At 39.6% G+C, this 14,603-nt stretch overlaps 1 protein-coding gene across 2 annotated transcripts in view; it reads left to right on the plus strand.

Moving 5' to 3' along the window:
• Nucleotides 1–14,603, plus strand: part of JMY (junction mediating and regulatory protein, p53 cofactor) — a 70,472-nt gene that overhangs the window by 12,428 nt on the left and 43,441 nt on the right. For both annotated transcript variants that reach the window (XM_075739259.1, XM_075739260.1), the window contains exon 2: nt 10,211–10,384. In XM_075739259.1, coding sequence (XP_075595374.1) covers nt 10,211–10,384 — 174 coding nt within the window. The remainder of the gene's footprint in view (nt 1–10,210; nt 10,385–14,603) is intronic.

A 14,603-nucleotide genomic window follows, 5' to 3' on the forward strand; every position in this document is an offset into this window, starting at 1 on the left:
ACATAATACAAGTCTGCGTTTGCTTGATACTAATATAAATTGCTTTTGTCTGGAACGTGCTCTTATGAAAGTGATTTAATAGGTTGTTATTTACATGATATTGGCTGTTAGAATAAGAGGAAAAGTAGTGTGCATGATATAGGGTTTCAGGAGTTTCTTGATATTTGGCCTTTTGTTAGTGTTAATGGACTGTAAATGTGTTCTTTCTATTGGGCTTTTTTGGATGGTGTATTGACCTTTTAAATAAAATCTTCCATTATTTTAGCTTAGAAACTTTAAAAATTGCATTTAGTCATGCATAATACTGTTTCCCTCTTAGTCCTGCCTTTCCATGATTTCACCATTGTATAAAGTGCTGTAGAGGTTGAAACATCGTTGAACTGTGCCAACCTCGAGAAATCATCCAGCGGGCTGTTTGACTTAACTGTCAGCTGTCATCCGGGGTTTAAAGGTGGTTCATCCACCTCCTTGTTGGAGGGAGGTGAAGAACTGGATCATCAGCTTGCTAGTGCTGCAAGGGGGGGATCCTATTGCTTTGTGTCCTTCCCCTTTCAGTTTTGTGTTCCTTCCTGTTGAGCTTCTCTGTCCTTGTGGTGTGCTGATTCAACTTGGTAAATTAATCCCAGAGAAACTACAGAGATAGATTTCTGCTGGATGCTCAGTTAGTTTGTGGAAGGGTCTGAAATACTAAAGCCAGTGCAGTGGAGGAAGAGGACACCTGAGAGCAGAAGGAACAAGGAACTGGGGTGGAACTGGAAGAAGAGACAGAAGAGGGGATGGGAAGTAGGATCTCCTTTTGATAGGAGCAAGCCATTAGCTCAGCTCAGATCTAAAAAGTAAATTCACCCATATCAGTGCTTTCAATCTAGTATTGTCACAATGCTTTACCCAATTGGAATTCAATTTTTAAAAGTCTTAACATTGGGTACATCACACATTTGTGAATATCTGCGACCATGCCAAATGCATTGTAATACTGGTAAGAGTACCAATTCAGTGCTGTTGATATGATTCCCGTGAGCTGACTTGAGAATGAAATTGATTATACCTTTTAATTTTTTTTTCTTCCCATCAAATTTTCACCTTTGTTTTCATAAAAGAGCATTTGCTCTTTAGCAGAGTGGGTATTTGCCTCGGCCTATGGCCTGACATTGAAAACCTTACACGGAGAAGGGTTTCATTGTAGTACCTGTGAAGTAAATGTATTCATTGTATGCAAATATGTGAATATGTTATCTTAACTGATAGCATCATTCAGAAGCACAGAAGAAGAGACTCTGTGGACCAAAAGTTAATGCATTTTGTGGCACAGCGTGAACACTTATGTAATATATGTTCTCAGTCTTCTGGCTTTGGTTTTCTTCTTTTTTTTTTTTTTTTTTGATCAGACTCCTGCAGAAAAAAATTGCTTAGAACCCATGAGGACATGTAAAATATGCTCTTTGCCAAGCCTTCAGGGTGAGGTGTTGCCTAGAAGACTTTTTATTCAGAGTTACCATGTTCCAACTGATCAGTGATTCATTAGTGACTTTATCTTTTAGTTATTTTGCCCCTTTCCAGAGGGAGGGAGTCCCAGAGTGCCATAATAACTTTGAAATACAGTAAACAGATCTATTGTGTTCACGAAATTACATTACAATGTAAATACTTACTTCTGCGTTGCTAACAGCAGAAAAAAGCCTACTGCTCCTGTACAATGAGCACTCCTATGCAATTAGCCCTTGTTTGCTGTGATTTCTGTAGCTTATTTGTGGTTGTGCTGTTCTAAGTAATATACTAAAGTCAAACAAATAACCTGGCCTTTATAGGCACTCATTTGGCATTGTACTGTATCTCAGGAGTGGCCCAGCCACATCACACAGTAAGGTACGGACATCAGACAAGTACCATCTTAAAATAAAAGCAACTTTACCATGATGTTACACATATGTTTCTCTTGTTTACAGAAAAGGAAATGCATAGTTTTTAATTGATGACATCTCCCTCTTGAGCTTTCAGAAGAGATCTTGTGTGCCATACGTTGTTGTCAGAATTGGCAGCTTTAAGCCTGAGCCTTATGATATTCCAACAAGTTATATATGTATTACATACAGTTCTGCTGAGATTTCTATTTAGAATTTTGGGTGGGAGGAGAGAAGTTGCATTGTTCAGTAATGATGCATACATGGAAATAATGTTTTGGCTCACTTTGCTACGTTAAAATACTACTTCAATTTTTCTTACCCAGTTCAGTTCTTTTCCTTTTCTACAGACTTGTATTACAGGTAGTGTATTGAAATCAGGTGCATTTTGGTAGGCAGAGTAAATGACATTGACAAAAGTAATTGTTGCTATCCTAAGAGCTCTTAACCAAAGTATAAACAAAGATAATTGATATGAGTGAAAAGAGGCCAGGCAATCTGCTGTGTGCTGGTCTTAGCCTTCTGGTGTGCTCTCTTGCAGTGGGTTGACCTTGGCTGCCATGTGCTCACTGAGCCGCTCTATCACTCCCCTCTTCAGCTGGACGGGGAGAGAAAATACAATGAAAGGCTCATGAGTTGAGATAAGGATAGGGAGACCACTCAGCAATTACTGTCACTGACAAAACAGACTTGACTTGAGGAAATTATAATTTAATTTATTGCCAATGAAACAAGAGTAGGATAACAAGAAATAAACCCAAATCTAAAAAAACACCTTCTCCCCACCCCTCCCCTCTTCCTGGGCTTACTTGTACTCCTGATTTTCTCTATCTCTTCTCCCTCGAGCAGTGCAGGGGGACAGAGAATGGGGGTTGCAGTCAGTCCATAGCACATTGTCTCTGCTGCTCCTTCTTCCTCACTCTCGTCCCCTGCTCCAGTATGGGGTCCCACCCACGCGAGATGGACCTGCATGAACTTCTTCGGTGTGAGTCCTTCCCAGGGGCTGCAGTTCTTCACCAGCTGCTCCAGCGTGGGTCCCCCACGGGGTCACAGGTTCTGCCAGCAAACCTACTCCAGCGTGGGCTTTTCTCTCCATGGGTCCACAGGTCCTGCTGGGAGCCTGCTCCAGCACAGGCTGTCCATGGGGTCACAGCCTCCTTCAGGCATCCACCTGCTCTGATGTGGGGTCCTCCAGAGGCTGCAGGTGGATATCTGCTCCACCAGTGACCTCCACGACAGGCTGTAGGGAGACAGCCTGCATGGAGAGCTGCAGGATAACCTCTGCTCCAGCACCTGGAGCACCTCCTCCTCCTTCTTCACTGACCTGAGTGTCTGCAGAGTTGTTCCTCTCACATATTGTCACTCCTCTCTCCCAGCTGCTGTTGTGCAGCAGGTTTTTTCCCCTTCTTAACTATGCTACCCCAGAGGCACTACCACCATGGCTGATGGGCTCGGCCTTGGGCAGTGGAGGGTCTGTCCTGGAGCCGGCTGGCATTAGCTCTGTCAGACATGGGGAAAGTTTCTGGCAGCTTCTCACAGAAGCCACTCCTGTAGTCCCCTTGCTACCAAAACCTTGCCATGCAAACCTGTGGTGGGTTGACCCTGGCTGAGGGCCAGGTGCCCACCAGAGCCGCTCTATCACTCCCCTCCTTCACTAGACGAGAGAAAAAGTACAACGAAAAAAACCTTAAGGGTTGAGATAATGACAGGGAGAGATCATTCACTAATTTTCATCACGAGCAAAACAGACTGAACTTAGAGAGGGAAATCATCTAATTTATTACTAAGCAAAACAGAGTAGAGGAATGAGAAATAAAACCAAATCTTAAAAACACCTCCCCCCACCCCTCCCATCTTCCCGGGCTCAACTTCACTCCCGGCTTCAACCTCCACCCCCCCAGCGGCACAGGGGGATGCAGAATGGGGGTTACGGTCAGTTCATCACACGGTGTTTCTGCCGCTTCTTCATCCTCAGGGGGAGGACTCCTCTCATCGTTCCCCTGCTCCAGCATGGGGTCCCTCTCACGGGAGACGGTCCTTCACGACCTTCTCCAACGTGAGTCCTTCCCACGGGCTACAGTCCTTCACGAACTGCTCCAGTGTGGTCTCTTCCATGGGGTGCAGACCTTCAGGAGCAAACTGCTCCAGCGTGGGTCCCCCATGGGGGTCACAAGTTCTGCCAGCAAACCTGCTCCAGTGTGGGCTCCTCTCTCCACGGGGCCACAGGTCCTGCCAGGAGCTGGCTCCAGCCTGGGCTTCCCACGGGGTCACAGCCTCCTTCAGGTGTTTCCACCTGCTCCAGTGTGGGGTCCTCCACGGGCTGCAGGTGGAATCGCTACACCCCCTCATCCTCCCTCCATGGGCTGCAGGGGGACAGCCTGCCTCACCATGGTCTTCACCACCGGCTGCAGGGGGATCTTGCTCCGGCGCCTGGAGCACCTCCTGCCCCTCCTTCTGCACTGACCTTGGTGTCTGCAGAGTTTCTTACATCTTCTCACTCCTCTCTCTGGCTGCAAAAGCTCTCTCTAACTGTTTTTCTCTTTCTTAAATATGTTATCACAGAGGCACTGATTGGCTTGGCCTTGGCCAGCGGCGGGTCCGTCTTGGAGCCGGCTGGCGTTGGCTCTGTCAGACACAGGGGAAGCTTCTGGCAGCTTCTCACAGAAGCCACCCCTGTAGCCGCCCCCACTACCAAAACCTTGCCACGCAAAACCAACACAAAATGCAATACATCTCTGCACACATGTACTGAGGTACACTGGCTCTCTGCATGCAGGTAAAAGGCTGTTTTAAACAGGCTTTAATGAGGAATAATGTGGCTTGCTTGATGTGAGCAGCTCTTGAGAGGCCTAGAAGACACATCTTATGGAAGCGTTCCTGTTTATTTCTTGTGTTTTAAACACCCTATGTTTTACTTCCAAATACCTTTTTTTGGGTTTTGTTTTGTGTGCATGTGTGTTTGCTGTTTGTTTCTTAGAATAACTGCAGACTTTGAACTTGTTATGTGTATGTTGTGTCTGTGTTTGGTTTGATTATTTTAATTAATCTGTAATTAATTAATCTTCTGTAAACAGCCCTTCAGAAAATTCTGCCAAAATCCAGACAATAACCTTTGCAATGTATGGGCATACACTTCCAATTCCCTATCTTCAGAAGCCTGGTTGAAAAAATTGGACTTCTTTGTCCACTCAATAGGTGGATGATTGCTATATGTACCAATTATAAATTGTGTCGTTTCCAAGTAACATTAATATGGAATTCTCTCATTTGTATCTTCTTTTAATCTCAAGAGGTTAAACAGATGTAGTGCTGGTTCCAGCACTTCTCATGTGGGCAGTACTACAGTTCATGCTGTCCCAGCTTTGTGTCCACCTTTTGTATTCTCTTAGATGATTTCTGCCCCAACAGTAAAATATATTTTAGATCTGTATTGGAGAGTCAGGCTTTGGTCCATTACTGAGGGATTCACCTGCTACAATAACGCAAATGGTCTTTTTACACCACAGAGGTAAGTATCGTTGATGGCAATGCAATTATGCAAACAGAAAGCTAAATGTCCTGGCACGGCTTGATCTTTTAACCACAGCAGGTGACGTTAGCAAGTACAGAACCATGCGTGTAAGAGAGAGAAAAGCAGTTTGCTTACAGCGCAGATTTCATGTAGTTGAGACTCCTGCTCATTACCAGGACATGTGGGAGTGTGTTTGCTTTTAACAAGAATTTTTTTTGTTTGTTTAAAGATCGCTTAAAAATAGAGAGAATAGAAACAATTTAAAGCATGTTCTAAGAAATCGTGTTCTAAGTTCAGTTGCTAAAATTTAGCACCCAAATTTTATGTTCTTTGGAGCTTTACTTCTTTGGAACTCATTGTCTGGAACTCATTGCAGACTATTGCAAGTGTATCAGCAGGAGGATTTGTTATTTTACTCTTAGGACTCCTGTTCAGTGGAAAGGATCAAGTGTCTAAAAACTATCTGCAGTACTGTACTTGTCTCTGAAAACAACTATCCTTAGTTTTACCTGTGACATTAAATACAGTGCTTCAATTAAACATCTTTAGAATTTGTCCTGGAAATGGCAAGTAATATCATCAGGCTTCCGAGAATCTAAAATTCACAGAAAAATAAGGTATTTTGTAAGTACGATTATTCAAAAAACATGAAGAACCTTAGGAAGACACTGGAAAATACCTTTATGGCCTGTTTTAGCTAAAAATGGATATATGTCATATTGTAATGTTTTTATAAAATACACAAAATAAAATAGGAATAACAGGGAAAGTTTTGGGAATAATAGCAAAGGAAATGTAAGACTCAGACCCTTCACTGATTAAATCGAGCTTTGGATTACACTCCCAACTGAGGTCAACCCACATATAATTGCACTGTCTGCTGTAATGCTTTTAAAGATTTATGGACAAAATTTTTTAAAAAATACTGAAGACAAATAATTTTTGTTATACAGTTGAAATGTATGTGCTGTTAAATTGAAAAAAAATGTGTTTCCTGCTGGTTAGAGTCTATCTGAATAGTAGTTGCCTAAAATATATGGATTCATTTAGTTATGAACAATGTAACATCTGTGAAACATGATTCTTAAAATAAATGCAGTATTCAATGGGTATAGTGCTACTCAGGCCTGTACAGGATATTACTCTACCCTCCTCCACCCACTTCTTTAAATAATATAATTAAAAAATTGTGAAAGTAAAAAATTCATACTGGGACTGTTGAAGTAAATGAACAGTAACACTGAATGTCTGTGCTGAGAATTAATAATGAGTGGGACATAAAACATGGCACAAAAATTGTTTATGTATTTTATGGTAACATCTTGAAAACTGCATGGTGTAAGGTACCAGGTTGCTTTAGGCATTCAGCCAACTTAACCAATGTCTCCATTTTACTAAAAAGTATTAGCTGAATTTTCATGTTTCTAATAGAGTGTATTGTCTACGTACTGCCTGTGTGAAAATTGAGACACACACAGCTAAACTACCTGTGAGTCTAAAGAGTGCCTGGTTTGCCTTACGACATTATTAATTCAGTGAATTCTGTGCTAGACCCAGCATTATTGTTTTCTGATAGTCTGAAAACTTCCTGGAGAGCGGCCAGCTAAAAAAATGCTTCATCTGACTTTGATCCAGAACAGGAAGGCTTCCATTGGACTGCTTTATTGAGCAAAGTGGGAGAGGTCCTCTATGCAGTCAGCTTAGCACCATCTGTCTCCTATGTAGGACTGATGACAATAAAGCAGCCTGGACTGTTCATCGGGCTTACAAGGCTCTGTCTAGAAGCAGAATCAAAGCTATCAGTCTTCTGTTCATACCACAGCCTATTGGTGAAGGCTTGGTGATTGGTAATCACATCATTTCCAAAAAGTCTGACCCTTCTGCATTCCTTTAAACCACATATACAGAATCATAGAATTATGGAGGTTGGAAGAGATGCTTAAGATCATTGAGTCCAGTTGTTAACCTAGCACTGCCATGTCCACCACTAAACCATGTCCGTAAGCACCACATCTACATGTCTTTTCAAGACTTCCAAGGATGGTGACTCAACCACTTCCCTGGGCAGCCTGTTCCAATGTGTGACAACCCTTTTGGTGAAGAAATTTTTCCCAATATCCAATCTAAACCTCCCCTGGTGTGACTTGAGGCTGTTTCCACTTGTCGTATTGCTTGTTACTTGGGTGAAGAGACCAACACCCCCCTGGCTACAACCTCCTGTCAGGTAGTTGTAGAGAGTGATCAGGTCTCCCCTCAGCCTCCTTGTCTCCAACTGAAATGGTCCTTCATTCTCTGGCACTTTCACTCCAACTTCTGCAAAGTTGTGACTGTCTTCCAGAATATCAGAACTATTAAATAGGCCTTAAGAATGGTCTGTAAAGGGAAGAAAACACCCTGCATTGTATTGTTCTGTTCCTGGAATGAAATTACTTAAGGTTCTCCGTTAAATGGTGATAAGTTTTCTCTAATTTTTGTCATTATTTGTTGCCTTCTAGGATTTATATCCTAGCAGAATAGTAGAGTTTCATGATGAAACAAATGTGTAATTTTATTTAGTAAGAAGATACTACTAGCCTAAGCAACTAAAAGGGAGTGAGCAGCAGCTCTACAGCACACTGTAATGTTAATAATAGAGACCCTTCCTGCAATTGTGGCTTGAGAAGAAAGGTTTGGTTTTTCAGTACCGTGATAGAGGGATAATTACAGCTTTGGGACTGCAAGAGGGTTTTCTGATAGCGACAGGGGGAAGTAGGAGAAGGCTTGAGTATGGCAACTCCATTCTTAGGCACTAGCAACAAGCAAGAGGAGCTGAGGAATAAAGTGACTGTATAGGCTGGATGGTAAAACAGCTAATGGGCTGGAATAATGCATGAAATCCATAGAGACTTAGGACCCAAACCCAAGAGCATCTTGGGATGACTTTTTCCCTATAATTGTAGGTTAGATTATGTGTGTTTAGCCCTGAAAGTTCATCAGATGTCAATTTTACAGGCTGCAAGCCACAGACCACTACCCAGTACTCTTGTGAGAACACTGAAATGCCACAAAATACTACATGCTGCTGGAAGAGAGCAGAAGGGTGTAGCAAATGACCTTGCATTACAAGTATTTTCCTAGGTAAAATTATTCAGGTAATACAACAAATTGCCTTGTGCTGCTGAGGAATGTCACATCTGTTCTACACCATCTCTCCCAGACCTTTCATCTCTGCTAAGCCTTGCTGAGGGAAGGCTCTTCTGGCTTGTCTTCTGACCATCATTTTAATGCTGAACATGTAAATAAAGCTACTACGAGCCTCTGTGTTCCACTCTGCATCCTCTCTATAATCTTGGCCAATCTTTAGTCCTTCAGCGGAAGCCCAGGTGGGGTTCAGGGAATCTTCAGAAGCAAACTGTACATTATGAAGAAAAAGAAAATTTTTCTTATCCGGTCAGGTAACTGAAACGTAGTGTAGTAATATAAATGTAATGGAGCAAATTGAGTAGACAGTATGGTGATCAAGACTTCCTCTTGACTGTCCCGGGATACAAATGAACCAGACACCAGAGGACTGTTCTCCAAAGCTTCAATTTCTAATCTGCAATTCCTTCTATTTTCTCTTCCAGTTGTAATATTTGATGCCGTTGAGTATACTGAGAACATTTCATGTAGGCTTGGCATCCAGCTTGAATAAACAAGATATAATGTGCTTATTCCATAGTGTTCCTAATCTATGTTAAGTTTAAATAAACTTGGACTGTGAATTTATGTTTTTGAGATGATAATATAAAGGACAAGAGACTTTGAAAATTACATAAGAGGGGAATTAATTTCAGGTAATCTTGTCTTTGTAAATACATCAAGTACTCCACATATCTGTATGAGATTAGTTTTTGTTAAACAGTTGAATATTTTTTTATAAATGGCAAAAGATTTCCAGCAGCATGTGAGGTCTGCCCAGGCAAATGCCCAAAATAGATGCAAAACAAGCATATAAATTAAGAACATATATTGCAGAAATTTATATGAACAGACAAATTTTCAGCTTTATAAGAACTAAAGGAAAGAATGGACAGATTTTGATGATGTTGTGTTTTCTCATATAAATTAAAACACAAATTATTGTAAGTATTTTTTTAAGCTTATCATACTTAGATCATTCACTTAAAAAAAAAAAAAAAAATCTAATGGAAACTTCATGCATTTGAAATTTCATGCTTAAACTGTCTAGGCTAAAATAAACCAGAACGCAAAATTACCAGAAATGCAGATCACTGTTTTGTGTCATTTAGATTCTTGCGTGTGTCTGGAGCTGCGCTGATACAACGAGGCTGTGTGGGTCTAAAGTACAGACAGGGAACACCTCCCCCCACCCCCCACCACCGAAAAATCTAGGAAGATCAAAATGTGACTTCTCCTCTTTTGTCTCCTTTCCTATCGCTTTCTCCCCTGACACCCAAAAGTGGGAAATGTGTCAAGTAGCACATCCAATTACTACATAATAGATTCTTGTATTAAGTTGTTTTTTGTGTTTTATGCTCATATTCATTACCTTCCAGAGATTTTTGGAAAGAAAAAAATCAATAGGAGTGCTGCACATTTTGAGTTAAGGTTATCAGAGACGTGCTTATACTTCACTGGCTAAATTCAAGATGTGGGTGGGGATTAAGATTTTTTTTTTTGTTTTTTTGTCTGAGTGATGATTTTGTGGGAGAGGAAACATAATACAAGAGGATAGATTAAAAATGCTTTTAAAATGACAGGCACTTTTAGCAGGAATGTTTGAACATGTTCACTGAAATTGGCACTTTTTCTGCAGCTTCTGGAAAAACATAAGAACACGGAAAGTATGGTAGAGTTGCTTGAACTGTATCAAATGGAAGATGAAGCCTACAGTAGTCTTGCAGAAGCTACCACAGAGCTCTACCAGTACTTACTACAGCCATTCCGAGATATGAGGGAACTTGCAATGCTTAGAAGACAGCAGATAAAGGTATGGTAAAGGTAACTGTGCTTCTTATTAATGGGGAAATCATACTTTTTAGTTACTATTTACTGTTTATTACTTCTGTTATACAGTATATGCAGTGATGGTTTCTCCACTAGAGCTTGACCCTATATTTCTGGTTCCTCCACTCAGAAGAGTGCTTTTGAGGGGTGAGAAAGTCTCTGACATATGTAGCTAACCATCTACTGTGTTTGACTGTTCAGATTAATTGCTGAATTTAATAGGTGACTACTGGGAATACAACTAATATATAAAGTGGAGACATATGTACAGTATCTATGCTATTGTTAATTCTTTTAAAAGATTATACAGGAAGTTACTATTCATTTTAGTTTTCTGAGATAATCTGATAAACCATCTAATGTTGTACAGATTTAAACATGGAAGCGTTTTATAAGTATATAATTTGTTGTAACTCTTTAACAGTACATTTTCCTAAAAGCTGAAAAACTGTAGCCAGCTGAAGGATACTACATGTTGGTAAAGCTGTTTTATAATGCATATGGGTTTTTTTAATTTAGAAATAATTATAATTTTACATACTTAACCAAAAATAGCAAATGTCATCTTTATTGCATCTCAGAAGTACTTTTGGTAAAATTATTAGTTCCTATGCAGATTATTAAGACTGTAGCCTTCTGATTCTTTTAATGTATGTATTGTAACATAGAAGCTAAAATGGGTTTGTTTCATTTAATCTGTATTGCAAATGTCAATTTGTCTCAGCTTGGCACCTTGTTCAGTTAGCCAACATAGTTTTTACTGGTTTCGATTTAAAAATACAGTGTTTTTCTCTGGTTTTGAGCATAGAATGAGGGAAGCGGGCAAGGGGATTTATGATTCCAAAAGTACTTGAATTGTGAGCTATTGCTGTGTCCATAGTAATTTTTCAGAAAGTTCAGCAATCTGAAAGTAACTCAGTGAGGTAATGTGAAGATATTTGAACTAAAAGTGCTTTTCCCCCCCTGAACAATAAATGTAGCTGCATAGAGAATTGGGATGAATATTTTTTCCAGATGTATTATGCAGTTTAAGATGATGAACACTACAATTAATAAAAACCTTTTTGCAAAGCATTATGAAATAGTTCCCATTTTATTTGAATTTGGAGCAGAGGAAAAGGTGGGGGATTTTTTGTTCTTTTGTCAAACAAGAAAAGACAAATATCATATTAGTGGGCAATATGAATTGAGTTCTGTTTTGATTTTTTTTTTTTAATCTCAATGAAATCTTGAATTTGAGTTTTAAAATACCTCATTTTCTATTTTTCCTGAAAGACTAACCTTGGTAAACTTCAGAGGCATGTTCTCTGGTTGATTATTTTAGTTGTACATAGCTGCATCTACTGTACATTAAGTTCTCTTCCTAACTTGGCAATTTTTGAGTTATAAAACTTGGTCATCTGTATTACGTGGTAGAGAAAGATGCCATCTCTTGTTTTTCATTTCATTGTTTGAGAGAAAACAGTACTTGTATCTATGATGACAAATATATATTATGCTGGGTAGCTAGGGTAGAAGAATTGCTTTATAAATAGAACTTGTGCATGAAATGGTTTGTGTTAACTTGCTGCATACGTTTTTCTGGCAGTCTTAATGGAACAAAGATCCTTAGGTTTCTATAAACCCTTATGGCTGAGGTTAGCTCCATTTTCAGGCATAACAGAAGTATTTCTGACGCTTACTACCTCAGTGAAATGGGACCTGAGAACATAGAATACCGTTTACATACAAAGAGTTACAAGGAGAAAGATAAAGTTTGGATGTAGGGCAGGGTAAGGAAGGAAGACCCTGCAGAATGTATTGCTAAAATGAAAAAATAAGTTACAAGGATAATTAAGCTTGAATACAAATATCAGTATTTAGTCAAGATTGCATATGCCTTCTGTATTTAAAACATTTTTAGACCTTTTCTCTATTAGGTCTCTGTTTTTGATTTGTGGGGAAGTTGTTTTAGTTTGTTTTTTAAGAATTTGGGGGTGTTAAGTGTTTTAATCAGTTCCATTTTGTCAAGTTTCAGAATTAGTTTAGGAGGAAGTTAATTGCTTTGCCTGTAATCTTTGAGAAGAGTGTTAAGTGTCTTCTCCTTTTGGAGCAAGACATAAAAATAGGAAGGTGTATCATGGGTGTTAAATTTCTGCTATTGCTGTGAAACTTTTATCAAGAGACAAGCCTACAGGAGGCAAGGGAGAAACAAACACAAAATTCTGTCCACTCCGCATAGGCTTATTAGAGTAGGACAGCTGTATTATCTGCAGATTCTTTTTTTTTTGGGAGGGGGGGTGGGGGGGTGGGGGAGGGGAACACAACCAGCAAAAAAAACAGAATAAAAATTCATAACAAAGTTAAAACATTTAGAAGCTTGAAAATGCAGATTAATGTTGTCCATGATAGAAGTGGGTTTTTTTTCTCTCGTTTTTTATATTTTAACCTGATTGTATGCTAGTTTTTCAGGTGTAGTTTGCCTCATTTAGTGTGAAGGATGGATCATTTAGTATGGATGAAGAATCAAAGCTGTATTGTGAAGCACTTAAATATTGCTGAATTTGGAAGACGTAATGAAAAAGGTAGAAGATTATGGAAGGAGAAGGGATGGCTTATTATGAAATTAAATGTGTCTCTGGAAAGTTGACTTCTGCCAAAATTTCTGTTTAATTGTGGACTAGTCATCTTACCCTAGAACAGTGTGTTCAGTAGTGATATGTTTCTCATTTTTTGGGTTCCCAGCTTCAGAAAACTGGTTTTGTTCATAGATACGCTTAATATTTGTAGGTGCTGCTCAAATCCATGTGGACCTCCCTCCAAGCATGGCATAATGTTTACCAGATACCATGCATCCTTGAAAAAATTGGACACTGCAAGCACAGCAGTGTTTGGGACTTACATTTCTTTATATATATGATATGGGAATAATCTGGCTTGCCCCAAGGGGACACAAATAAAAGCCAATTCATAATGAATAGTATTATTAAATTGAGAAATGCTCATCAAAGAAGCAAGTCTGTACTCATTTCAAGATTAAAATGTAAGATATGTTTACTAGACATATTCTGTGTGTCTAGTATGACCATATTTTGTAAGGTAAATGTAAAAAGTTGTATTGATTAGCCAGCCAAACAGTCAGGACTATAAATATGTTCACAGAATCACAGAATGCTGGAAAAGGTATTGTAAAGGAAATGAAGACAATATTGTAATTTATATGCACATAAAAGCTGTGTTGAATTTGTATAGGCATTTTTAAAGTTCATTATTTCTGGACTGTTGCTGGTTTAGATGTAATAATATGTAAAGACATTCAACCAGTGAGTTTTAGCATGTTAGTATCATAGAATCATAGAATGGTTTGGGTTGGAAGGGACCTTAAAGATCATCCAGTTCCAACCCTCCTGCTGCCGGCCGGGACACCCTCCACTAGACCACACTGCCCAAAGCCCCATCCAACCTGGTCTTAAACACTTCCAGGGATGGGGCATCCACAACCTCTCTGGGCAACTTGTTCCAGTGCCTCACCACTCTCACAGTAAAGAATTTCTTTCTAACATCTAATCTAAATCGACCCTCCTTCAGCTTAAACCCATTACCCCTTGTCCTGTCACTACACTCCCTGCTAAACAGTCCCTCACCATCTTTCCTCTAGGCCCCTTCAGATACTGGTAAGCTGCAACTAGATCTCCCCGGAGCCACCTTTTCTCCAGGCTGAACAACTCCAACTCAAATTTCACTGTTTAGGTTACTGGTCCATTTCTTCTGATTTGAAACTCTCAGATGTAACATAGGCATCAGGCCAGTGAAGCTTGATATTCAAATGCTGTATTATATGTTTTGGGGTATCTCTATATTTTTTCAAAAATCTGGAAGACAAGTATGAACTTAAAACCACATAAAAAACAATATTTATAGATTATTTTATCTAGCATTAATTTACTTTGTAATGTTGCTCCCATTCATCAAGTGCATGAGTTCTGTATTACTGAATCCATATTTTTATCATTGCCTCTTGAATAATTGATGTCTTAGTGAGTGGGTTTTGAACTGTGCCTTTTTATTTTTTTTAAGCCTCATATTTTTGAGTGTATGGCAGTCTTGCATTGAAAAACGTGAATACAAAGCTACACAAGGCACATTGAAGGACACTAAAGCAGCACTGATTAAAACTTAAAATTACTTCCATGGCAGTCAGCTCAATTTCTTTCCTCTCAGTT

Source organism: Balearica regulorum, chromosome Z (assembly GCF_011004875.1).
Source record: "Balearica regulorum gibbericeps isolate bBalReg1 chromosome Z, bBalReg1.pri, whole genome shotgun sequence".
NCBI classification, from domain to species: Eukaryota; Metazoa; Chordata; class Aves; order Gruiformes; family Gruidae; genus Balearica; species Balearica regulorum.